We start from the raw sequence: 25,279 nt of genomic DNA, 5'->3' as shown, positions 1-25,279 counted from the left end.
TCGCCCCAGGGTTTATCCAAATCTTCCTCTTTGAAAAATGAAAATTAAACCAAAAAAAAAACATATCGGGTCCTGACCCGGTTTCTTATTAAACCGGGTCAACCCGTGAATTATTTTACTACTCGGTGCTTTATATAAGAAGAGGACGAAGATTTTACTTCCCTCGGTTCCGGCTGCAAAATCTCACAGACGATTCGATTTTATCTCCGTCACACGCCGTCGATTTCTTCCCCTCGGTAAGTGTTGCTTTCGCGATCTCACTGCTTTGCTAGGTTTTTGCGTTTTTCGTATAACCGTTCGATTCAGTTTGGGTGATTCTGTAACCAATGTTTGGATCCTCGATTACAGTTTCGATCTCGATTAAACTTCCTATTGAGCCTGAAGAAACGTTTTCGATTTCATGATGTTGTGATTTGATGAAGTGTTTCTTTGCACTAACTTGATGTTTTATCTTATAGCTTTGGTGCTATTAGAAAGCTGCGTTTGATCCTAATGATTGTAAATCATATCTATGTTAATTATTTATTTTGATACCCTGAGACTTGAGTGGTTTGGCAGTACTCATGCTTAGCTTAAGGCTCTTTGAAATGGTATCTTCTATGAGTCCTGTAATAAGTATAAATTCCGACTTACGTGTCGTTACTTAGGAAATTGAGATGTGTAGTGCTATCTTCATGGTTCTCTTCAGTAGTCGTTAGGTCCATCATGACCTTGCGAAACACTTATTTACTGTGCATTCACAGAGTTTTAAACTCCATTTCTTTCAAAGTAATGGGTAGTTGTAAACTGTGTGCCATGAATCAGTTATCAGACAAGCTTCGTTCCACTCTCTGTTCCCTGATTCTGATCATTCTTTTCAAGTCTATACAATATCACAGGGAACGATGGCTTTCTGGACATTGATAAAAGGTCTGCTGCTCTTTGCAAATGCGTTTGCAATCCTCAACGAAGATCGTTTCCTTGCTCCGAGAGGATGGACGCTCGAAAAACTCCACCAGACCGGTAGAAGAAACTCTCCCAAAGGTCAAATCATTGGTCTAATTTATGCATGCCAGTACATGAGACTGCCCCTCTTGCTCATTAACGTTGTAGTCATCGGCATGAAGATTATCGCTGGTTGAAAGTTTTTTGTGTATTCGAAGGTAAACTACACTGTGTGTAGTGTAGCTATAACATTCGTTATTACATATATAACTAGGGTCGGCCCGCCCTACGGGCGGGATATAATTTACTTGTGATCTAGATTATTATTTTTTTTGTATGATTTTGTCATTTTGTTTTAGATCTGCATTTGAACGAAATGTATATGATAATGATTTTGTTTTTATAAAATTTCAGGAGAAAAAATTATACGTGATAAGATATATTTTGTTTGTTTACAATGATTGTTTATGTTGTCTAAAAAAGTGATAGTTGTTTTTACATAAACATATGTGGTTGATATGTTAAGAGGGCTTCGAATGGTTCTTCAAATGATTTGCTTTTACAAAAATTTATGTGATTTGTAATATTTTGGATTTGGAATGATTAGGTTGTGGATAACCCATTTTTATTAAGAGAGTAATTACTTTATTTTATTTACTCTTATTTGTTTTTATCAAATTATTGTGTATTACGGTACTCGATCAGACTTTACAATTATTTACTTTAATCTCACTATTACAATTGAATTATGTTAGTTATATTAATTTGAATTCTTTTTCCTTTTTACATTTTCCACTTTAGGACAAAGTCTAGCTTAAAGTAAGAAAAAAAAAACTACAACTGTTTATTGTAATAGTGGTGTTTGTCGTTGCTATATATTTCCTTTCTGTTTCCAAAATGATACCAAAACAATACGAAACCCAAAAAAAAATCAGGTTAACAAAAAAGTTTCATAACCACAACATAAATACTAAAATTACCAGCTGTACCAATTATACTTCAACAAACGAAAACCAGAGCTGATTAACTAAAAAGTTGCAAGACAACTACATTATTCAGTGAAGAGTAAAAACTCAGGAAGCAGAAATGGAATTAAGAAATTTTTGGCCAGATTCATTGTCTCTATAGGTTGAGTGATCAGGACCCTTTATAGTTTGGACCCTTCTTAGCACCCGTTGTTTCCTCCTTCGTGTTCACCAGTGTATCAGTTTGCAGAGAATTTGGTTCGGACACTTCTGAACAGCCTTCGATTACTGCAGCGGCATCACACCTGTTGGTGTTTTCTGGACCAATGTTGTTTACAATTGGGTTTGAGTGCACGGAGAGATTAACAGCACCTCATCATCTGGATGGTTCCGCCACCCTACCAACAAAGCCTGTGTGAGTAAACCCATTAGTCCAGATTGCTCCTGCGTATATTAAAGAGCCAACAATGGATTACGAAAATCATGAATTTACTTAACAAAGTTGGAAGTATGGAATTAACTGAAAGTAGAAGAAAAAGAAAAACAAAGTAAGATAATAAATCTTTGTTTTTTCATGCTGAAATCAAAGACCAAGGTTGATTACCTATGGAAAGAGATGATTAACAGTGGTTAGATATATGATATTACCTCGTTCTGGTAGAGAAAGAATGTTGGCAATAAATTAACGGGAAAGACTTTAGAAGAGGCTTCTTCTTAAGCTTGGTTTTGTTTTAATGTCACATGTCCGTCATCTTTAAGAGTAATGGCTCTCTCAGAATCGTTGATAACATGCAAATCAGGTCTCATGGTATCAAGCATAACCTAAAGAACCCAAAAGGACTCTCAACAGCATATGCATGAAAAGATCAAATCCAATGATCAAAACAGAAGATGAAAACATACATCAATTTTCAGATTATCATGTGTCTCATGGTGATAATCAGCGTCATCCCCAAGATAAATCCAATAGAGCCACTGTTAGGACCTAGATCCTCGACGATCTTAAACAACGCATCAAAGAAACTCTGGGAAAATACATCAAAAGAGACATGATTCATATTGTTATTTGTGTAAAAATAGTTGATGCAGACATACGAAGACTGCAAGAGATGAAACATTAACTTCTACGTCATCATTGTATTCTAGCTTCCCCTTCAGCTTTGACACTTCTTCGTCCATTTTGGGTGCTTATATAAAAATACAGTAGTTAAAGCTGTTCTCAATATCATTATATTCCAAGGTAATCTAAGAAAAAAAATACAATACCTTCAGAAGCTCAAAAGAAGAAGCAATGTTTAATCATAATTCATGAGAAAAGCATCCAGATTTGTTTAATTGACATCTCAAGCTCTTGGTCAATATTTGATTACCTTTATGAATCGTGAACGATGCCAATATCTGGAGATCAAATAACATCAAGCAAGACCATTTCGTCTGAAATAGGAAATAGCATAAACAATATTGTACTTATGTGTATGTTTCCTTGTTTTGATCGTAGCGAAGCTTATTTAAGCATATCCGACCAGAAGATATATAAAAATGCTCCATCTTACTCAGTTGCTTCGTGTCTCTATATCTCGACTTCTCCGTCACTCTTCATCTCAACATCTCCATCACTTACTCTGTTGTTTTCAATCTCGTTCTCTCTATTTCTTACTTCAGCGCTCTCCCTGTCGACAATTGGTTCAGAAATAAGCCAACAAAAACAATCAAACCAGAAGGCTCCGTAAATCAGAATTATAAGGGAGAGGAAAGCTAAGAATCGATTTGGATCATCACTTGATGTTTATAACATGAATAAAGAAGAAGATGGAGATAGGGAGGACGAAGGCGAGAACCCCCAAATCTGATTAGGGTTACCGTGTTCTCTGGTTCTCGCTGGGCCAAAATCTATTACACCCGACAAAGCCCACGAACGAAATCTCTAAATGAAATGATGCGCTTCAAAGTTACCAGACGCGTGGCAGCTTGTGAAAACACTAATTTCCTAGGTGGATGCTGATGTGTCACCAGGATAGATACAACTTTTTTTTATAGTAATAGATGTAGGAGATTAAATATGTTTTTTCTCTTCTGTCACAAACCGGTATCCCATCTTGTCAAGTTTTGCATACTGAAACAAACTGAACATCCCATAGAGAAATAATATTGCAAGTTCACACATGAAATGAAAAACAAGGGGCTATATTAGCCAGTGAAGAATCTACTTGATTACATAAAAGATCATATCCTAAACAAACAAGAGAAACATAGAGATATCACAACACTTGATTACTTCACTTGTTTTCATTTTGCGCTATCAGCTTTACTCATCACAGCTTCCATTTTCTCCATCTTCTCATACTCAAACTCCTTTGTCATCACAAGATTGTTCCTTTTGAAAGCTGCCCAAATATGCATCATGGCGAAGAACACAAGCCCGGTAGACCCAGAGGTCATCACAAAGCAAGTCACAATCTCCCACGCCCTCGCTCTTCTCATCCTCCTCCTCTTCGCCGCCTCCTCTTCCTCTATAAGCTTCTCCACCATAACCGCCCCATAAGAGTGCACACCTTTAGGGACACTCCTCGCTTCTAAGCTCCAAGAGTGGAGATTCACGTTCCCACCGTACGCCTTCACACCAACCATGAACTCATAGTCACCTTTCAACATTCCCGACAAGTCGATCCTAGTGAACATCAAAGGATCAACATGTTCGAAGCTCTCGGATTTGCTTAACCGGACTTCCAAAAACTTCCCACCTGCAATGTAATTAACCCAAGCGTACAACAACGACACCTTCTTCTCCTTATCATCCTCTTCCTCCAAGTTAGCTATCGAGAAACTGCGAATCTCCTCGGGAACCGTAGAGCCATCTACACTCACAGTCACATTCCTTTCAAAAGCACCGAACTTTACTTCGAACAGAGACTGATCAAACGTCCCGTTAACAGGAAACACGACGAACCCGAGTCTCCCGCCACCGTTGACGGAGAAAGAGATGAGAGTAGAGAATCCGGCGGGATACTCGGACTTAGTCTCGACAAACTCGATGGGCTTCTTGTAGACGACTCGCCCACTGTTATGCCTCACTGAGTCATTCAGCTGGATCGAAATCGAAGATCCGCCGTCGAGGAGGTTTGCTTCGCCGTACAGAGCGATGTCTTCGGACTCAAAGCTTCCATTTTTACCGAAGGCAAATGATGGTTTAGCTTCAGATATTGCGGAGAAGAGTGAGAGTAAAGGTAAGAGGAGTAGAAGGAGGAGTGACTTGGGGAGAACGAAGCTCGCCATTGGTGGAGCAAGCTGTGGTTAATTGAATTTGATTGGTTTTTCTAGGGTTTGAAATGGGAGATGAGATCTAGTGTTGGAGGAGAGTAAAGTGTGTGGTGCGGGCAGAGAGAGAGAGAGAACAGAGAAGCACTTGGACAATGCGAAAGCGTTAAAGGTAGCGACTTTTGTCTCCTCTTTCTTTGTTGTCAGTGACTACTTGTCACTGTGTTAACTAAGATGATCTCCAACCCTCCTTTATATTTGCCTCTATAATAGCATTTAGAGTCAATTTTACTTAATTTCTATTCTATTTTTTCCTCTATAATAGAAATTGCTATATTTTCCTCTATAAATAGAGGTAGAAATAGCAATCCTCTACTTTTTATTATAGAACAATACATTGGAGTAAACTCCACCTCTATAATAGAGAAATACATTGGAGATGGTCTAAGCCCAAAAAATGCTGTCTTTGTTCTTATTCTATGCTTTCATCTTTCATTAAACATCAATTTCTCTGTAATGCATTATCATCATTTTTGTTTCATCTATCATTTGTGAATATTAATTAAAAGTTGTAAAATGATGGGCTTTGGTCCTCATCATTTGTATCACCGGTATTGGGTATTCAGTTGGATGAATGAAACATGGGCCGCTTTGTAAATGGCTATTATCTCTTGCTGGTCTGCACCTGGTTTTATATCTATCTTAGCTATTTTCACTCATTCTTGATGCTTCATTTGCAGGAGACTGCTGCAAAGTCCTCTGCTTTGGCATAATTATGTCTATAATTTGTGAAATGAATGTGTGGAATGCAAAAAATGCCTTTCCCTAAGGTCGATCCTAATCAGCTAGTACTATGATTTGTATAAAGTCAACTTGGTTTTGGCTCTATAATAAAACAGCTAATACGTCTATATTTGAAATAAAATAACAAAATATAACTTTTATTATTTATGCATCTATTGGGATGTGCCATGTACTCAGAAAATGGTTTTACAATAGAAATCAAAAGACGTATGATTGGTACATGACTCAAGCCAAGTATTTCTCCAGCTTCTCAACTTCTTCTTTGCTTCCAATGTAAAGCGGAACCCTCTGATGTATCTGTCATGCACCCCAAATAAAAAAAATTAGTCTACTGTAATAAACTAAACATAAGATGTGTTTTGAGTTTACCTCGGTCGGTTGGATATCTAGCACTCTCTGGTGACCATCTGATCCTTTCCCTCCAGCTTGCTCAACGATGAAACTCATCGGTGCACACTCATACAAAAGCCTAAGCTTCCCGTTTTTGCTCTTGGCGTCACGTGGGTACCCGTAGATCCCACCGTACAACAAAGTCCTGTGAAAATCTCCGACCAAACTACCAATGTACCTTGCCGAGTAAGGCTTCCCGCTCGGACCAGGGTCCTTGAGATCATCCATGTACTTCTTCAGTTTCTCGTCCCACATCTGGTAGTTCCCTTCGTTGAAAGAGTAGATTTTCCCGGCTTTGGGGATCTGGATGTTCTCTTGAGTCAGGACGAACTCGCCGTACATTGGGTCGAGCGTGAAGGAGAAAACGCCTTTGCCTAAGGTGAGGACGAAGATGACTGAGCTGGAGTACATACAGTATCCAGCTGCTAGCAAGTTGTTCCCTGGTTGGCACACGTTTACAATACACCTTTGTTCTTCTGACCCAAGCTGCAAGCAACACACATCCAAAGATCAACAACAAACATTGTGTATCTTTTTGTGGAAGGTGAAAGGGAGAGTAGTAGTTAGTTTACAGCGGAGATATCGTCCGAGTCTTCGACGATGCACTCGTCATTAGGGCTGTAGATACCGAAGATTGAACCGGTGGACACTGCGGCGTCGATGTTGGAGGAGCCGTCGAGAGGATCAAAGACGACAATGTAGTTTCCGGAGTAACTCTCTTCAACTGCTACAGGCACGTCCTCTTCCTCTGACGCGATGATCCCTGTTCTTCCACTTGATCTCAAGCAGTTCGAAAACACCTGCACCATATAATACTTTTTTTTTTTTTTTTTTTTTACCATATAATACTTTGTTATGTCACATATAGATATATTTATTTATTTATTCTCTATCCAACCATCTCTTTCCATCATGTATAACTTAAGGTTTTAGTATTTGTAGATTTGACATCAAGTGGTCTAGTTTATCAAGTTTGCATCTATCTTATTAAAACAGAAACATTCGGTTGGACCTAACATTTATTTTGTAAGTTTTTAAATTAAATACACCTTTATACTTTATAGTTAAACATACATTAAATCACTAATGTTCTTTTCTTTCTACTACTATCCATGTTTCCAAACAATATACTTATTTTTTTATAATACTATCAATGTTTCCAAACAATATACTTATTTCTTTATACTACTATCAATGTTTCCAAACAATATATTTTTTATACTACTATCAATGTTTCCAAATAATATAATAACTAATCTTAATGATTTTATATCTATCATTTTCTCTTTAAAATTTTGTAAAACGTCATAATTTCATAAATTGCAAAATAGTAAACTTTAAAATTTCGATTATAAGATTACAAATTATGAAACTTTTACAATTTAAATCCAATTAGATTACATATCGGTCATCCATTAGTTCAATCGGTTAGTCTCGGGTTTTAGTGATTTTTTAATATGAATATTTTAAAAACATAAATTGAATTGTCATATCTCCGGATTAACCGGTATAATCACAATCGGGTTGAATTTAAAAATACTGATTTAAATACAAAAATATTTTAAATACACACTCTTTAAAAATTACCAAAATATTTGTTAAATTATTAGTAAATTTTTTCATCGTAAAATATCCCGCGTTTCAAAAACGCGGGTCAAAATCTAGTACTTACTAAATATCATAATTCCATTTCATGAGAGTCATATGTAAAGGACTCAATTAACCAACTTTTTGAACCTAGTGATTGGTAACATTGTGAGATTATTCAATCATTAGGTGATTCCAGAATTTACCAGTCAGAACCTAAAATGATTTTCGAGACACTAGGAGCATGATTTGTCAGGCTACAGAAATATTTTACAGTATTTTTGTTTCCCAATCGGTCTGTATATATTTTTGTGGATTCCATATAAAATCCATAACCTCTACAACATTTTTTTTCTGAAGCAAAGTATTTAAATACTTCAGAGGTGGTACAATTGTCTCATACCAAAAAAAACATACAACTAAATAAAAACTATACACTAACCAATCTCACCCAATCTGGTGAGTTTTGTTGTCTATTTAATTAGTTTTCTACATGTATGTGTCTATATATAGTTAAATACAATATATTTATTTATTTTATAAAATATAAACATGTGTTTTATTTTATATGGTCAAGGTTGCGTCCTAACGATTCTGCATTTTTGGAAACGTATTGATATCCATACTTTTGAAAAGAATTATCCAAACACGTGCGTGTATGAGTGAATGAATTAGTTGACCTCATTGGAGACGACGTCAAGCTTCTTCTGATCCTCTCCCTGAACGTTAACGGCTCCTTGAACGCCGGTCAGGTTAGATATTCCGGCGCGCTGTACAAGAGAAGCGATCTGCTTACAAGCCATCGCTATGCTAGACATCACTATCGTCAGCTCCGTATCTATCTCTCCTTTCTGCTCTTGTCTAAGCAACCAGCTCGTCAGCGTCTGCAGCTCGTACCCACTCTTCTTCCTCGCAGCCGGTTTAGCCTCCGCCGCAGCATCCGCCGCCACCGCCATACACCTCGCTCCACCACCAGCATAATGGTTGTGTTTCCCAGCTGCTGCTGACCGTTTCCCGCCGGAGAAGAGAGATTTCGGGAAAAGGATTCGTGGCTGAGATGAGGATGCCACGTGGCGTGAGCTTGAGAGGAGAAGATGAGACGACGACGACGTTGTTGCTGCCATTTTTCTGCGTCTGTGTTTTGAATGAGTTTGAGGTGATGGGGAGTTTTGTGTGTTTTTGGAGGTGGAGAGATGATCGGATTGTGAGGTGGACGAAGGATTCGATTCATGTGGATTCCACTTATCTTGTGTGGTGTTGACACGTGGCGATGAAGTCGTAAACAAAAAAAAATGAATATGATAAGCATATAGCATAGCTGTATAAGCAGGCTAATGTACATTGTTTGTTAAGGATTAGAAGTGTTGTTGTTATAAACATTTGGGCCTGATGTTAGTTTATTTTAGTCAACCCAACCCAACACCACAGCACAATATAGATTTTTGTTGCTGGCGTGGCCCTTAAACCTTAACAAACCAATAAGAAAATTGAGACTTCTTAAACCGAAATCATTTGTACAATCGGATCGGTTTGGATTATTTTACACCAAACAAAACCAAAACTGACCTACTTATTGGAGGACATGTATCAGCTCGTTGATTCGCTACTAATTAATGAGTTTCAATGTATTTTAGAATTGACCAACTAATGCAATCTGGAAACATCTGACCGTATAGATGATGCAACAGATTATAACAAATTACATGCGGTGTGGTATAAGATGCGGCGTGATTCTCCATTAGTATCACACATACTAGTTTCTTAAATTTCCAAGTTACTAGTTCAGTGGAAACGATTCCACGTACGGTATATCCTGAGAAGAAAGATTGTATTGTACATGTAGCAAGTTTGCAAGTTAGATGACAACACTTCTGTAGTTGCTAGTTAGATGACAATACTCTTTAAACATTTTTCAAGTACGTTTGGCAAAGAAAAAGAAGAAGAATATATTTTGTGTTTTCTTACATCAAAAACACGATTATGCTTGTTCTTTACACTATTTAACCAAAACAACTTATTATACTTGATTTTATAATTTTTGCTTCAAAATTGTATCGATATTATTTTGAACTAATTAACGCGTTGAGTTGATTACGAACGTGAAGATCTGTACGCACGTCGCTTTGTTTCCAAGGAAGCCACCCACCCACCCGAAAGTCTTGTAATGAAAAAGATAATTCAACTAAATCTTTTACAATAGTTTATGTCTTTGCTTGCGTTGCCCGAGATCTTTTAAAATGGTAATTTAGAAAGAAAATCATTAAAATGTTTATATAATATCATGTAGCGAATCTGTTGATTCGGAGCAAAGTGCTTGAGATGATGACGAGAACAATGAAGCTATGAATAGTATAAATTCAAAACAATGCATAGCTTTTTGGTACAGAAAAGAAACATAGATATATAAATCATAATATCAGTTTTAAGAAGTACATATAGTACTTTACATAATAACCATAGTTGCTTAATCTTAAGCAAAAGAAACCCATAGTTGCTTAACTTAAGCTATTTGAATATCGACAAAAGCCTTGCACATAAAAGAAAAAAAGAAAAGCCTAGCAAGTGCTCTCTTTTTTTGGATTAAAACCTAGCAAATACTTTAATATATTATAAAACCATATATAGGGAGTGCTGTAAAGAATAAAAAATTAACTAGAATATACAAATCATTCATCAAAACATCATCTATATATACAATGTACTCACAAACCTCACAGCATCTCCTTCAATATACGAATTCTATTCCCACGTTCTCTCTATATTACTCTTTCATCAAACGTTAAACCCCTAAAAACAATAAAGGAGAAAGACAAGAAGAGAGACCAAAGAAAGAAAAAAAAAACAGAAACAATGTCTTATTCTTCCCTCAAACTGCCAATCTTTCTCATTCTCTCATCTCTTCTCCATGCCGCTTTAGGTACGTACACATATATCTATTGTATAGAAATCTCCACCCGTTAATACCCAAGATCATGATCAAGAAGTACACTAAGATCTTTTCCATATTTGTTTTCTCAAAAATTATACTTGGTTAGACAAGTTTTTAGTTTTTAGATCAAAGGAATAAACCACAGATTTTTTACCATTTTGACTGATTACATGATCGGTTTAAAATAAACCATAGAAAAAGAAAATCATTTATGTGAACATTTCATTTTTTTTTTGTAACTGAACATTTCATTTTTTTTCTTTATCGGCTTTATGTTTTTTCCTATAATTACAGGAGAGGGGATTATTTGCGAGAATCTGCCAACGGGTATGTGTGCGTTCTCGATATCGGCTTCAGGGAAAAGATGTTTATTGGAGACAGCTAACGTCGCAGGAGAATACACTTGCCGGACTTCCGCGGTGGAGGTTGAAGGGATTGTAAACCACGTGGAGAGCGATGAGTGTGTAGCTGCTTGTGGGGTTGATCGGAAAACCGTAGGGATCTCGTCGGACGCAATGATGGAGGCAGGTTTCGCCGCTAAGCTTTGCTCTCCGGCTTGTTTGGATTATTGTCCTAACATTCTTGATCTTTATTTCAATCTCGCCGCCGGTGAAGGTACCATCTTTAGCCTTCTTAAAATTTTCATTTGTACGTTGGCATTTTTTTGCTGTCTGTACATATATAAATCTTATAAATTGCATATGAATCGATTCAAGACTGGTTTTGGGCATGGACAAATGAAACGTTGGTGTAAAATCTCCATAATTTGATAAATAACTTACATAAACATAAGTTTTCATAAACCTAAGTTTTGCTCCAAAGAAAAACTTACATAAACACAAGTTTTTAATTGTTAAAAAATTAATACTGTTATTAAATTTACTAGTCTTCAAAATTTAAGATTCGGCCTGATCGACATTCTGATGAAATATTTGAATGTTGTTATGAATAAAGTCTTGCTTTACTGTATCTGTATATAGTGAAACTTAATCAATGCAAGAACACATTAATAATTAGGTATACAAATTTATATATTTATTAACTATAAAAAGCATAATTATCCTTCTTTTTGTTGTGCTAAAGTATACGTACTATTATGTCCACTATACCTACGTAACTGAGATTTCTTTACAAAAAAAATTGTTGAGAAATTGATATTAGATACCAAAAAGTGAAAACAAACATTTATTTACGAAATAAGAACACAATCAAGTGATTACCGTAAATAGAAAGTTGAAATTATGTTTAATTTGGCTGATTAATGAAGTAAGGGAATCATATACTTGTGTTTTTGTGTGTGTTTTGGTATATTCCTTGGGTCGGGTCCTTTTTCTGAGCGGTGCATGAAACTTACTTTAGTATTTCGGGGGTTTCTCATCGTCAAAGCAAGGAATTTGGGTAGGAGCTTGATTGTTATGTTTCACTAACCTTAAATATTATTTGAATGATAGTGATTTATCTACTGTGTAATATGGTTGCGTAAATTACTCTGGTACAATATATAATCAATGATGTAAAGTAGTGTAAACTTGACGTATAACGTACCAATTGACTACATGCAGGTGCATTTTTACCTGATCTGTGTGATGCTCAACGGATTAACCCCCACCGTTCCATGTTGGAAATGCTCAGTTCCAGTGCGGCTCCTGGGCCTGTTTCCGAGACTGCTCCAGGCCCTGACTCCGACACCTCAGCCCCTGCTCTAGCTCCGGCTGCTATGTAAAAGTAATGTTACTAATTTCACGTGTGTCATGATTTATATATGTTTAATATTTTGATTCATATGAGAGAGCAGATGATACAGAGTGAGTTTGATTATTGGTTCTGTTTCTAAAATTTTTCCCATATAATAAGAACTTTTGTAATATCATTTTTCTGTTTTCCTGTTCGTTATATATATGCCATGTGCAATCGCAACTTATAAGCGATGCTTAATAACTCGACTATCACATCTATACAATTATACTTTGTACATGGAGCATGAACAATGTTTGTGGTTCAATACCTAAAAACCTAAAGTTGAAATGTCAACGTCTTCCTTCATGTGCTAAACCCTGGTTTGCAAGGTCTAAGACGGCAACGAGTTTATGTTGCACATATTCTTGAGCTTAATTAATGTCAGAGTCCTTAAATTTACATCTTTCAAGATCATGTAGAAGACGTGAAGCTTATGTATGTTGAATTGAAAATAACTGATTGGGCATTTGACAGAGCCTGAACTGTTTTATAGCTTTGCTCTCCGCTTCCTGATTATTAAACAATTCAGATCAGCAAACATGTTTGAAATTATAACTGGCCTTTTGAACTCAAACACTGGCGTGTTCCTTCTGCTTGAGTTTTAAAAGTGCGGCTGTCGCATCAGCTTTAGAAAATTTATCCACGTTGATCATCTAAATACATCCACAAAGTTCAATGGAACTAGACAAACTTCCATCTCCAAGGATTGGAATTATTAACAAGCATTTTTAGCATGTTATACCACATTGAAGTCAAACATGGTCATTTTTCATAAAAAACTCTCCCTCACCAGGGCCACTCATTAACTTTGTCAATCATTCACCGTGTGTATTTGAATCTCAGCATTTACTGCCTCTTAAATCAAATTGCAGTTTATGGATTATAATACATTTTAGGTTTACCCTCAGCTACCAGCGGGGAACTGACGAAATAACAGTGAGACATGAGAGACCTAGTCTGGTTCCCCTTATAGGTGTCAAATGGGCGGGTCGTCCATTGGTCGTCCACGTCCATATTTAAATGGACTTAATATGGACACACCCATTTTTTCCATGGGTTATTAATGGACAAAATATGGATGACCATTTAAAAATGGTCTTTATGGGTTTTGGGTTTCATGGACATGGGTTGTCCAATGGACAAAAAAAATCTAGGGTTTAAAAAAATTTGAGTTTTTCTACCAAAACCGAGAAATCGGGTTTCTCGCCAAAATCGGGAAATTGAATTTTCTCTGTCAAAATCGTAAAATCGCACAAACTGTAAAATCGGGGTTTTCCGCGAAAATTGAGAAATTGGATTTTCCCACCAAAACCGAGAAATCGGATTTTTCCGCCAAAACCGGAAAAATCGAGTTTTCCTGCCAAAATCGAAAAATTGAGTTTTCCGCTAAAACCGTAAAATCGGATTTTCCCGCCGAAACCGAGAAATCGAGTTTTCCCGCCAAAACAGAGAAATTGGATTTTTCCGCCAAAACCGGGAAATCTAGTTTTCCCGCCAAATCGGAAAATCGAGTTTTCCGCTAAAACCGTAAAATCGCCAAAACCGTAAAATCAAGTTTTCTTGCCAAAACTGAGAAATCGGGTTTTCCCGCCAAAACCGGAAAATCGGGTTTTCCCGCCAAAACCGGAAAATCGAGTTTTCCCGCCAAAACCGTAAAATCGGGTTATCCCGCCAAAACCATAAAATCGGGATTTCCCGCCAAAACCAAAAAATCGGGTTTTCCCGCCAAAACCGTAAAATCGGATTTTCCCGCCAAAACCATAAAATCGGGTTTTCCGGCCAAAACCGCAAAATCGATTTTCCCGTCAAAACTGCAAATCGAGTTTTCCTACCAAAACCGCAAAATCGGGATTTCCCGCCATAACCAGAAAATCAGGTTTTCCCGCCAAAATCGTAAAATCGAATTTTTCCGTTAAAACCGCTAAATCAAGTTTTCTTGCCAAAACCAAAATTGTTGTATTTATGGATTAATTTTAATTTTATGAACTTGTATATATAATTATAGGCTTATAAATTAAAATCTAAAATTTTCTTATATGGTCTATTATGGACTCTATGGCAACCCATAAAAATATGGGTTTTAGTGGACATGGTTCTTAATGGACATGGTTCTAATGGACATGGTCACTCTTTGTCCACAAACAATAAATGGACAAATGGATACGGGCTAATGGACGTGGACTCGCCCAGTTTACAGCTATAGATTCCCCTCATTCACAGTCCAAGGGGCTGGCGCTACGAGAAGCTTTAACCTGCTGCATCGCCAAGGGAACCCGGGCTGTGCTCTGCAAATCTGACTCTCTTTAACTCACTGGAGCTCTTAATGAGGAAGGCCCCATCTCTGAGATTTATGGCATTGTCTCTGACATTACAAATCTTGTTCTTGCTTTTGACTATGTGTCTTCCGTTTGGATTCAACGCTCTGAAAACAAGGCTGCTGATGCTCTAGCAAAGCAAGCTTTATTGAATGCTTCTTTTGTATCTCCTACCATGAACCTTGGAGGTTAAGTTTCTATGTATTACAAAAAAGAAGGTTTATCCTTTTCAGTGGTTTAGGGTACAAGAACATACAAAGAAAGTGCTTCATATTAAAATATGAATACTCCGAGATTGTGAACGTGTAAACAGAGACCAACATGCATGTATACACACCAAGCGGTACTTTCTTCAAAACAGTCATATTTTATGCTACGTGATGTCTTGGGAAAGATGCAAGTAGCATAAATGCCAAGTCATGTGAAAATACAAGTGAATTTCATTAAAACTTTATCCAAACAAATTAATACAATAATGAAAAACACAACGAACCGCGTGGAGCAGTCAAAAAGTACAGAAGACCACCATCCAACATGTCGGTCCTATCTCCAGCAAATACAGCCCCAAAAAAAGTCTCGCAGTCTAATATGAAACCGGGACGTCGAATTTGGTCGAACCGGCTTAACTCGAACAAGTTGAGTAGCTTAGGCCATAGTTGAGAGAATGAGAGGCAATAACATGAAAGAGTTTACATACTTCCTGCAGTATTGTGTGGATTATTGACACCTTCAGAAACGAGTCTTAATGTTAAGCGTCCTACATCAAATTTGTGCACACTTGGTTTCTCGGAACATTTTCACACAACCAACAAAACAGCAAATAAAGTATGGTTGAAGTATAGCCAGGATGAATTATTTTACTTTGAAAGTTGGGAATAGATTTGAGAAATACTAAATGATACCCCATAGTTAAGGTTAAACAAACAGGAGACATGCTGTAATTTAAAAACCTAAAGTATATAAGACGTGATGATTTTTAAGACAACTTTTGTTGTTTTCCTTTTCTTTAATGTCAAGAAAAACCACTATATATGTTAAATGAACCATCAGTAAATCAGCTTCAATTACTATATCAATGATAAGTGCATCACCAAACAATTATGATTGAAAGAGCTAGTAACAAGGCTCTTTAGGCAAATTAAAAAAAAAAAAGGGTCTAAACTACTCTGCTCCGCGTAAGACATTAGACATATACTTCACTGTTTGCGAGATACCTTATTCGCAATATTAAGACATGATTCAGGATGCAACGATCTTATAAAATGACACATTCCATATTGGCAAACAAAATTATTTTTACTAATACTTCCCATTGATTAAAGAGTTGTGAGAACAAACGAGGGGGAGAGAGAAGGGGGTAGATACTAAAGCAACAGCCCAGAGACAAACTGAGACTTTAATTCCCCATGGACAACCAAAAACAAACAACAAAAAGCCAAAAGGGACTCTTGTTGCTTTGCTCAGTCAACAGTGGTGTGGTTAAAAACAATCCAAAACCCAGTCATGTCCACAGGATCTTCTTCACCTTTCTCCCTTCCTTTATTTTTCTTGGTCCTTCAAATCTTACACTATCCATAATAAACCCTAATTTTGCTACTATTTCGCTACCCTAAGTCATCAAAATCCAAATCTTATTCCTCCTTTTTACTTCCTTCAAACCTTTCCTAAAAAAAAAACACCCACGCAACCCGATTCGGTCAGTAAGCCCAGTCCGATGGCAACCGAGGCTCAATCGCTGTTTGCTCCATCTTCATCTGGCTCGAGAATCCGCCATTGTAACTCTTCTGTCTCCACGACGGCTCTGTTAAAACAAAAATAAATTAATAAAACTAAAAAAATTATCTCTCGCTATGGGTTTGTTCGGGTTTTGTTATACCGTTGAGTCTACTACTAGCTGAAGAGCGGACCGATGGCTGGACAACAGATTCGTCTAGGTTAAGAACCTTCGCCACTCTAGCCGGAATCAAAACCGTCGCAACACCTAAAAATCCCAAGAGAGTAAACCTTTCCCATCAGAATTTTTTTATAACCAAACTTACTGGGCTTACTGGGCTTCATTAAAACTTACTGGGCTTCTCGCGAGTTTCAGGGGAAGTATGGTTAACGCGACGAGGCAAGAAGACGCCGGTCCCGGTTGATCTACGTTTCCCGGTGCGGTCACCTCCTCCGAGGAAAACAGCACGCATGCCCGAACCATCACTTCTCTGTGGCTGCTGATTAGACCACACAGATGGCGACTGGGTAACAATTTTGTTGCTATTATTAGCCTTCAATCCTCTTCTTTTCCGCATCAGCAGTAGCTGTTGCTGCTGAAACTGGAGCAAGAAGACAAAAATCAGCACCACTGATACATATATCATAAACTCAGGAAATCAAATGACGCAAGAGAGTTGCGATTTTGATTACTTGGAGAGCTTGTAGCTTATGGTATTGGAGAGACTGGCGACTGTAGTAGCCAGAGTCGTCGTTAGGGTTTCTGACTGCGGCGGCGGCGGCGGGGGCAAGGGGATGTTTTCTGGGAAGATCGACAATTCCCCTGCCACTGTTGTTGTAACCGTCGCTGATATTCATCGTCGCCAGCTTCTCCTCCACCGCGGAGCAATACAGATCACACGCAGCCGCCTGAGAAGAAACTCGCGTCTGACAGTTCTGATTCCGGCGACCGTAACCGTCCCCGGCCCTACAAGGACTTGAACGAGTCGCACCCCACGCCTGAATAAACCAATAAACGTTAGTTACAGAGGTTAAATCCGGTTAATGTAAACGGAGAGAAGATGAGTCTTATGTCTAGTCACCTTGTAGTTATTATCGGCGGGAAAAGCGTGGTTACCGAGAAATCCACAGGAGACATCATCTTCCAGATATGATGACCGAGCGGTTTTCCTGGTCGATCCGGTTAAGAAATTCACTTCGTCCCCGGTTGGCTTAACGGTTCTACTATCAAAACCGGAGTCTAAACCGAATCCATGAATCAGCTCGTAGGGGAACAAGTTGGTGGACTCATCATCACCCTCGAAAAGCTTGTAGTCGTCGTCAGTGAGAAACTCAGGCGGAAGTCGGAACTCAACGTCGTCGTTTAAGCTAGTAGGTTCCATGGCTCTCTTGAGAGGTCGGTCTTTCACGAGTATCGAGGAAGTTAGATTATAGCAGAGGTTACTGCTTCGTTCGCAAAAAGAAAAGTTAGTATTTGTAGGCGAAGGAAGAAGAAAAAGTTAGTTGTGGAGTGGTGGTGGTGGTGGGGGAGAGGTTGCGTTTCCACGCGCATACGGTTTGGAAAATGGATTTCACGCGCTTTTGAATACAGCGTAGGGAGAGAGTGATGTTGGCCTACTAGTGGGCTACGACGAGGGGGTTATGGCAAGTAAGTTAGCGGGGACCTATTCTCTGAATATCTGTGATACCGGGTTGACTAGCACGTGATAGCTGTTAGACCGTCATTCCCTGGGCCCTGGGCATTGAGTTTACCAAGTTACCCCTTCTGGACGAGTATAGTTTCCTGATTTAAATGATTAACGTCACAACAAAGAAACTTGTATAATTACCTTGTTCCGAAACTCGGTAGACGCTACATATGCGTTCGGGTTGGACCTAGTGCCTAATGAAAAAATCGGAGATTAATCATGGATTAATCGGTGATTAATTTTAGGTTATATTTTATTTTTCTACATAGATACATGTTATAATAATTGTTTTGGTGACAAAAAACTAGTATCTGACGTTGTCTAGTGGTAAGTTTCGAGGTATTTGTTCATTTAGGTGCGCGATTCGAGTAAGGCATACTTCGTTTTGGCTTTTTTATTTTATTTTTAGGGTTAATGAAATAAAAATACTGAAATACACTCATCTTCAATGTTAGACCTGTAACTCCATGGCCGCCTTTCATCATTTTTTCTGTGATTTCTTCATTTTCTTCTTATCTTGTTCGTTTTGACCTAAGAATTCGTATAGCAAATCATGATTTTGAATTTGAAATCGAGAAAATGATGAAGTTTTTATCTTTGATCGATTAACCAACCGAATCAGACTAAATTGTCATGGAAAGAAGCCGTTTCACGTTTTCTCGGCGAATAATCGGACGCGGAAAACGCGTTTTTGAACAAGAATAATTACTAATACTAGTAGAGACATGGTTATAACTTATAAGTTTAACAGAAAACAGTAGAAAAAGGTTATTATCGTAATTAAACAGAAGATATGGGTGTCACACCACCACTCACCGTCGTTGAAAGCACGTTAATTTAGGTTTCATTGTTACTTTCTCTATACACTACGCAAATGACGATTTTGCCATCGGTAGTTGAAAAACTTAATTTCCGTCAGATTGCTTAACGGTGCTTGAAACCAGATCAGCTCCAGATGGAACCAAAACAAGTCGATTCTCTCAACTGCACTGCACGATGATGTGACATGGAAAAGACACGTGTTTCAGTTTAATTATTTGGATTAGTGATCCTTGACATTTGGCCCATCTCGTGCCCACTTGGTCGAACAGGGAACGGGACGTGATTCTTCACCTACAAGTTATCCCACACCATTTCCCACTACTTTTATCCTTGTATATTTTTTTCTCCGGCAAGCATCATTTACTAAGTCATATACATATTTGGTCGGTTCTACGGTTTTCGGATGGAACCTCATTGACTTACATAGTAAAAAGGATACACCTATATGCTCGAGCTCTTTTTATCCTGCCTATTTAAATTCATTTTCTCGGAGAAAAGGTTTGTCTAATACAAATTTCGTACAATTTTGAAGGCGATTATGTAAACGGTGAGGGATCGAAGATCAATGACTATGACCAAGTAAAATTTTCTTAGGGTAAAAAAGAGTTTGGTTTGGAGTAGACAAGAATGGACAGCCCTTGATAGTGTTAGTAACTTTATTAGCTCATATGAATTATATCTCTTATCAATGTTTTCGTTAAAAAAAAATGTTTTCGTTAGAAAAACATGTGTTTTAGATGATAATTAGCGAAACGAACAAAATCACTTCACCAGCGTAGACGATATGGATCTTAAAATCATGTCAACTATCCAAACTTCTTTTCTCATTTCTTAAGGATATACAAATCACATTGTGTTTTGTACTCTCGACCATTTCCGAAAAAAAAGCATTTGCATGCATTCTGTCTACATGGCTACATGTGGGTTGGCTTACGGTAGTCCACGTGCAGTACTTCTACAGTTTTGCATATTGTTTCGTTCCTAAATTAATTAAAGTATAAAGGAGATGATGATGTATCGATTTATTTATGCTGACGGGAGATGAATGTTAGTATGATTGGCTTCCCACACACTTTCCGAAATCTAAGAACACATTTCCGCAAATGAAAAAAAAAAGGCGAAGCAGAAAGAGATCGCTTTGATCTTATTTTCCGCCGAAAGATAAGTCGGAGCCTGGAGTTATTTTAACATCGTTTTCTCTTCTTACTTATTTGACTTATCACGATAGGAACAAACCACTAATTACACTAACAACTCAATTATTATAGCTTTCTTTTTGAGAAATACTCAAATGTTATCATTGACCACGCTTCTAATTAGTGTGAAGAATCCACACTCCAACATAATTTCTGGTACCTTTCATAAAAATATAATATACACCGTTATGTATGACTCAGAATGCATAAACAATTGTGGAAGGGTCTCTTTGTTACCGGCCAAGTATACGTGCATTGCATGCTTTTCTTATCTTTATCTGATAATATATTACATACTAGTTAATGTCGAGGAGGCTGTCGACCCCAAAGGAAAAAACCGCACATAGCCTTAGTAAAAGCTGACTCGCCAGTCTTGGCTATGCAAAAGGAACATAAAAAAAAAATCACTAAAGAATGATCCACATAACTATTATTAACGTTTGTTGACATCTTCTTATGTTAACTTGTTTGTTCAGATGTGTGTTAATAGTTGTTTTATGGATTAACAATCTTTTAACGGTCTTTTTTAAATCTCATAAATATTTGCCAATAAGCTGATCTTTTCAAATAATAGAGGCTGTGTTTGAAAGATATCGTACTCAAATGGTAAAAGTTGGTATCCACACTGACATAATAGTTAGCTTTCACTACGCAAACAGACGAATTTCAACAACGTATTGAGTTCTTCTTCCACATTACAATCCAACATATTCTAAAAACAAAGAATACATCTTGTTAGTCGACAAGATTGCACATAATATTCGAAATCGGCTTTCTGGTATGATTTATGTTAATTAAGTTCCATCAAACTAGATTTCGAATTTGGAATTGTCTTAAAATTAGTATGGCATTTGTTAGAAAAAAAATCATCTTTATATATTGCTTTCTTAGCCTATATATATTTGGAACTTTTAACACACACTCATTCGAAATATACAAACAAGGATTAATTTATTGGTCCTCGCTGAATTTTAAGTTGGCAACTTATAATCACACATCTTTAGCCAAAAGAAAAAACTTATAATAACACATATAACATGCATGTTTAGAATGTAACTGTGCTTAATCTTACCTTTTAAAAGACGTACATATAAAAGACAAAGCCTCGTAATTGTTTCTTAAAACATACATTAGTTGCTCACAGCAAGTAACTTGAATGGTTTTTGCCAACTAGTATGATAAAAGAAAAAGAAAAACATCACTTTCATATAGAACATGAAACGCACTCTTTCACACAGGTCATGAAAACATTATAATTTTAAATCATAAATACATAAACACAGCAAGCACCGCGAAAAAGAATATACATAGGATTTGATGTTATTTGACATCAGAAATGCAACATGCATCACATGAACTCCAGGACTCGTTGCCAAAAAAAAAAAAAAAAAAAAAAACTCCAGGACAAAGAGAGTAGACGCAAGTATTGACTATATATTTTTAACTGTTTTTTTTATCTTTTTATTATTGCTTATTGTTTCCATAATGTCCTCCCCTTTGCTTTGTTGCTTTGTCGCACTTTTCTCTCTTTTATGTACATTTGTGTTTGTTTCTTTTTTTTTTTTTTTTTTTTTTTTTCTTTTTGATTAACCAGGTGTTGGCCCTTTCGGGACCCACCACCTAGGCCCGGCGCCAGCCTGCGTCTGTACCGGTTAAGGTCCTGGACACGCCTCCCCGCCCGAGTTTCGAACCCGCGTTCCTTCAGCCGAAGCCTCGGGGTACCACTGGACTAACTCGTCCGGGTCATTTGTGTTTGTTTCGGAAAGTAAAATTATAATATTTGGCTGCAGCTTCTTGCTTCTATCCCAAACACATAACCATCGTATTTTCAAATATTTCTTTGTTGTGTAAAAAGATAATTGGGACAATTAGAACATGTATTAATTTTTTTTTATGTGAAACATGTATAAATTTTCAAGAAGATGAATCAGCTTACATCACAAGCAAAAATGTGCGAAGATCTACTACACACTCGAGAAACGAAAGTTTGTTTATCAGAAAAAGAAACGGAAGTTTGGTGTTTGAGAAGTTTGGGCAGGCTTGGTCCTGTGTGGCTGCATGTGCAGAGTGGAGAGCCTACGCACGTGACAGTAACATTTGCATGAGCTATCCAACCAACAAATCTATTTCTAATCAGACGCAATCAAAGCAGCAAATCTAGTATGTTTCTTTTTATCCTTCTTTTTGTTTATGTTTTGAGTTTACAACTCATCTTAGCGTGTTTTGCGCGACATCCGTAATCGAAAACCATGTATGGGAGTTTGTACCGGACATATATTCGGTTTAACTATCTGATTAAATCTGTGGTCAAATAATATTATTTCTTTTGTCAGTTTCCAGTATACTATTAGTGACTTGTGCAAAATTGTGGTGTGATCATTATTATCTTTTTTTAATTAAATTTTTTATTAACTTTCCGATTAGCTTTCTTACTGTAACCATCAAACTAGAAATTAAACAAAAAGTAGTACAACTATTGGTAACACATTCAAATTTTGAATGCAACTCCAAAACTACCGCACTAAGTTAATTAGGTAAAGGAGCTCATGCATCTCATTCTCATCCTAGCCGAGGCAACTGTAGTCTCTTAAGCGGAGACAGAACTTTAAATTCATACCTGACTTTCTGACCAAAATTGAAATCGGTATAACTTCGTGAACATGGCACAAAGATGGGATTAAGAGAGCAACCACCACCACAATCAAATAGCCCCAAACATGCACCCAAGTACAAAGAATAGCACTACCAAGACGGTCGAACAGCCAAACCATTGGCATTGGGATGTGCTATCTCCTCAAATGGAGTCATCAATGAACAAACACACCAAAGACCATATGAACACGACATGAGCTCTCGCCATTTGCCACTGCCGCGAACCGATAGATGGAGTACCAGAACATGTTTAAAAAGCCTCCACTCCTGTAGCAGTTGTCACTGCAAGAAAATAAGAATGATCAAAAGAATTCAATAGACAGAATAAACAAGCAGAATGGTCGCAAAGACCAGTCTCACAACAGCCATTTGACGACTGTGGTTACTAGCTCATCAAACCATACACGCTTAGACCGGAGGCAAGACACCACCACGCAGCAGCAGTCCTGACTTTGCACGCGCTTCTGAGGTAAGCGAACCCTCAAGAATTACTTGAGACCGTGGAAGATTAGACCGTCACACCAATACACTGAGGATAACAAACTGCATTTACTAACTACCCCTATGTCAAATCCGATGAGAAGCAAAGCCTTTCCGCGAGCACAGAGGATCAACAGGAGGAATCAGACCCCACTTAATACCAAACCAAATTAAGGTAACTTAACTTCGGCTTTTGTTGTTTCTCAGAAGCTTGAAATCCGACGAAACTGCCAGATCTGAAAAATCGAGTTTCGAATCCTTAAAAAGCTGACGCCTTTCCGCCTCAAATCCAACCATAACCTCGTTGCAACTTTAGAATAAAAGGTAAAATTAGAAGATTTGTCTTTCTCGAGCAAGACCGAATCATCAGAAGATCCTCTAGAGATGCTCACATATCGGAGATGTGCAGGAAAGGAGAACAACGCAAAGAAAAAATAAGAAAAGGAAAAGAAGAGATTTCCGACCAGGGATAGAGATCATACCGGTTGTCGGAGATAAGGTTTGCTCAATATGAGTGTTCGTCTTGAAGAGAGAAGTCGCAAAATCTTCGAATGATCATTGTTATCTTATATCAAATTCATCTGCAGATGGATTCAAGTGATTTCAAATGTCAAGGTTTTTCATTTAACTTCTTAGAAACTATTTTGGATTTTTCATATTCATGATCTTCCTCGGAATAATCCAAATGTTTCTAATTTTTTTACTGTCGTATGAGGATTTACGTCTGACTGCATCACATGAGCTGTCTATGGAATCTACGCTTGACCGTATTTCTTGTGCTATGCTGCAGATTTCTTGTAAAGTTTTTCTTCCTTAATTCGCATAATTCTGCCTTATCCGGGAATTGAAACCCAAACCTCATAGTATAGAAGTATTAATGAATTATTGGTCAAACCACTGAACCAAAGAGATTCCATAAATATTTCTATTAAATGTGCAAAATAATTTGCTAACTTCTTTTCGCCGGCTGTAATAATATACTTTCTCTTACTATAGTTAGCGCTTACGATTCAAATTAACGTATTATTTACTATACGACTTAATTATCTTTTCAATATTACCTGATAAAGGCTCATGGAAAAGAAGTACGAAACTCCAACCCAAATGTACTACTTATACGAAATCACTTAATTAGCCCCATAAACACATTAACTATTAGGAGTAGGCATTCTGATTACACGATGTATAAAATATGGTTGGTCTTCAAGATGATTGCAAGTTTACAACTTTGACTATACTAATCAAATCATCCCAACAAATCCATATAATTTAAAAAAAAACAAACAGAGATGAACTTGAATTGCCAAATTTGCATGTTCGAACCTTTTTTTATTATTAATTTTGGTTTACATTAGAACTTCTTGTTTTTAGATACTTATGTTGGTAATCGTAGCTAGACATTTCTAAAACAGTGAATCAAAACCCGAGTTAGAAAAAGACATGATTTGAGTGGCTAAAACCCAGATCTAAAAATCAGATTGAGCTTTGGTCGGCTCCGGTGGCTCCGTTAGCACCGGAGCTGAGCTCCCTTTGTGATTTGCTTTCCTTTTTACGGCTTTACACTGTTTCGTCTTCGGGTGGTGAGGCCAAGCGACGGCGTCAGTCATTGAGATGGACTGGTTCTGTTCTTGATTGATCCGGATTGTCTCCACCTTCCCTTATTGACGGGTTAGAGTTCATCTTCTTTCTCTTGCCGGTTTGTGCCTGGTTGCAGCTGTAATTTCGTTCGTCGCTGCTTCGGGTGGTTTTAGAACTTGTTGTCAGATTAGGTTTGGCTGAGGTTTGGAATGTTGGTATTTTCCTTCACTCCTCCAGCCTGTTG

At 37.4% G+C, this 25,279-nt stretch overlaps 5 protein-coding genes and 1 long non-coding RNA gene across 19 annotated transcripts; 2 read left to right on the top strand and 4 right to left on the bottom strand.

Moving 5' to 3' along the window:
* The first annotated feature begins 91 nt into the window (after positions 1–91).
* Positions 92–3,963, top strand: LOC108861304 (uncharacterized). Of its 2 annotated transcripts, none has more exons than XM_018635143.2 (3): positions 92–236; positions 879–1,194; positions 3,934–3,963. In XM_018635143.2, exon 2 carries the CDS (start codon positions 885–887, stop codon positions 1,119–1,121), a length of 237 nt encoding a protein of 78 aa, XP_018490645.1. In that variant the 5' UTR covers positions 92–236; positions 879–884; the 3' UTR covers positions 1,122–1,194; positions 3,934–3,963. The 2 variants fall into 2 exon arrangements, with proteins under 2 accessions (XP_018490645.1, XP_056842054.1); XM_056986074.1 differs by having other exon boundaries at positions 153–236; positions 862–1,194.
* LOC108861305 (uncharacterized) lies at positions 1,856–3,902 on the bottom strand. Of its 13 annotated transcripts, none has more exons than XR_008934323.1 (5): positions 3,750–3,901; positions 3,443–3,559; positions 2,793–3,323; positions 2,538–2,711; positions 1,856–2,333 (listed from the first exon to the last, which is right to left on the bottom strand). It is a non-coding gene; the product is annotated as an uncharacterized LOC108861305 (long non-coding RNA). The 13 variants fall into 13 exon arrangements; XR_008934322.1 differs by having other exon boundaries at positions 3,669–3,799; XR_001950844.1 differs by lacking the exon at positions 3,750–3,901 and having other exon boundaries at positions 2,793–3,134; positions 3,260–3,323; positions 3,443–3,743.
* A 40-nt stretch (positions 3,964–4,003) lies between the features above and the next one.
* On the bottom strand, positions 4,004–5,373 carry LOC108861303 (L-type lectin-domain containing receptor kinase VIII.2). Its single transcript, XM_018635142.1, has one exon. The coding sequence runs from the start codon at positions 5,160–5,162 to the stop codon at positions 4,176–4,178; it is 987 nt and encodes a 328-aa protein (XP_018490644.1). The 5' UTR covers positions 5,163–5,373; the 3' UTR covers positions 4,004–4,175.
* A 696-nt stretch (positions 5,374–6,069) lies between these two features.
* LOC108856520 (fructose-1,6-bisphosphatase 1, chloroplastic) lies at positions 6,070–9,139 on the bottom strand. The gene is made up of 4 exons (XM_018630345.2): positions 8,606–9,139; positions 6,911–7,138; positions 6,318–6,824; positions 6,070–6,245 (listed from the first exon to the last, which is right to left on the bottom strand). Exons 1-4 carry the CDS (start codon positions 9,047–9,049, stop codon positions 6,174–6,176), a joined length of 1,251 nt encoding a protein of 416 aa, XP_018485847.1. The 5' UTR covers positions 9,050–9,139; the 3' UTR covers positions 6,070–6,173.
* Positions 9,140–10,640: 1,501 nt separating this feature from the next.
* Positions 10,641–12,724, top strand: LOC108859365 (uncharacterized). The gene is made up of 3 exons (XM_018633263.2): positions 10,641–10,842; positions 11,149–11,469; positions 12,417–12,724. Exons 1-3 carry the CDS (start codon positions 10,776–10,778, stop codon positions 12,575–12,577), a joined length of 549 nt encoding a protein of 182 aa, XP_018488765.1. The 5' UTR covers positions 10,641–10,775; the 3' UTR covers positions 12,578–12,724.
* A 3,459-nt stretch (positions 12,725–16,183) lies between these two features.
* LOC108856278 (uncharacterized) lies at positions 16,184–18,078 on the bottom strand. The gene is made up of 5 exons (XM_018630047.2): positions 17,702–18,078; positions 17,313–17,618; positions 16,975–17,221; positions 16,783–16,887; positions 16,184–16,707 (listed from the first exon to the last, which is right to left on the bottom strand). Exons 1-5 carry the CDS (start codon positions 17,999–18,001, stop codon positions 16,604–16,606), a joined length of 1,062 nt encoding a protein of 353 aa, XP_018485549.1. The 5' UTR covers positions 18,002–18,078; the 3' UTR covers positions 16,184–16,603.
* Between the last annotated feature and the right edge of the window lie 7,201 nt (positions 18,079–25,279).

Source organism: Raphanus sativus, chromosome 5 (genome assembly GCF_000801105.2).
Source record: "Raphanus sativus cultivar WK10039 chromosome 5, ASM80110v3, whole genome shotgun sequence".
NCBI lineage: Eukaryota > Viridiplantae > Streptophyta > Magnoliopsida > Brassicales > Brassicaceae > Raphanus > Raphanus sativus.
Note: the sequence above shows the minus strand (reverse complement) of the source record. Positions and strands in the feature narration are given on the sequence as shown.

What these genes read in the sequence shown, in the direction of transcription:
- LOC108861304 (XM_018635143.2), top strand. Translation starts at nt 885, where the DNA reads ATGGCTTTCTGGACATTGATAAAAGGTCTGCTGCTCTTTGCAAATGCG.
- LOC108861303 (XM_018635142.1), bottom strand. Translation starts at nt 5,162, where the DNA reads ATGGCGAGCTTCGTTCTCCCCAAGTCACTCCTCCTTCTACTCCTCTTA.
- LOC108856520 (XM_018630345.2), bottom strand. Translation starts at nt 9,049, where the DNA reads ATGGCAGCAACAACGTCGTCGTCGTCTCATCTTCTCCTCTCAAGCTCA. An exon ending in TTGACGTCGTCTCCAATGAG is followed by an intron (nt 7,139 to 8,605) that starts GTCAACTAATTC and finishes TATATGGTGCAG; the next exon opens with GTGTTTTCGAACTGCTTGAG. An exon ending in TAGATATCCAACCGACCGAG is followed by an intron (nt 6,246 to 6,317) that starts GTAAACTCAAAA and finishes GGTGCATGACAG; the next exon opens with ATACATCAGAGGGTTCCGCT.
- LOC108859365 (XM_018633263.2), top strand. Translation starts at nt 10,776, where the DNA reads ATGTCTTATTCTTCCCTCAAACTGCCAATCTTTCTCATTCTCTCATCT. An exon ending in TCTTCTCCATGCCGCTTTAG is followed by an intron (nt 10,843 to 11,148) that starts GTACGTACACAT and finishes CTATAATTACAG; the next exon opens with GAGAGGGGATTATTTGCGAG. An exon ending in CAATCTCGCCGCCGGTGAAG is followed by an intron (nt 11,470 to 12,416) that starts GTACCATCTTTA and finishes GACTACATGCAG; the next exon opens with GTGCATTTTTACCTGATCTG.
- LOC108856278 (XM_018630047.2), bottom strand. Translation starts at nt 18,001, where the DNA reads ATGGAACCTACTAGCTTAAACGACGACGTTGAGTTCCGACTTCCGCCT. An exon ending in CCGCCGATAATAACTACAAG is followed by an intron (nt 17,619 to 17,701) that starts GTGACTAGACAT and finishes TGGTTTATTCAG; the next exon opens with GCGTGGGGTGCGACTCGTTC. An exon ending in TGAAACTCGCGAGAAGCCCA is followed by an intron (nt 16,888 to 16,974) that starts GTAAGTTTTAAT and finishes TGGGATTTTTAG; the next exon opens with GTGTTGCGACGGTTTTGATT.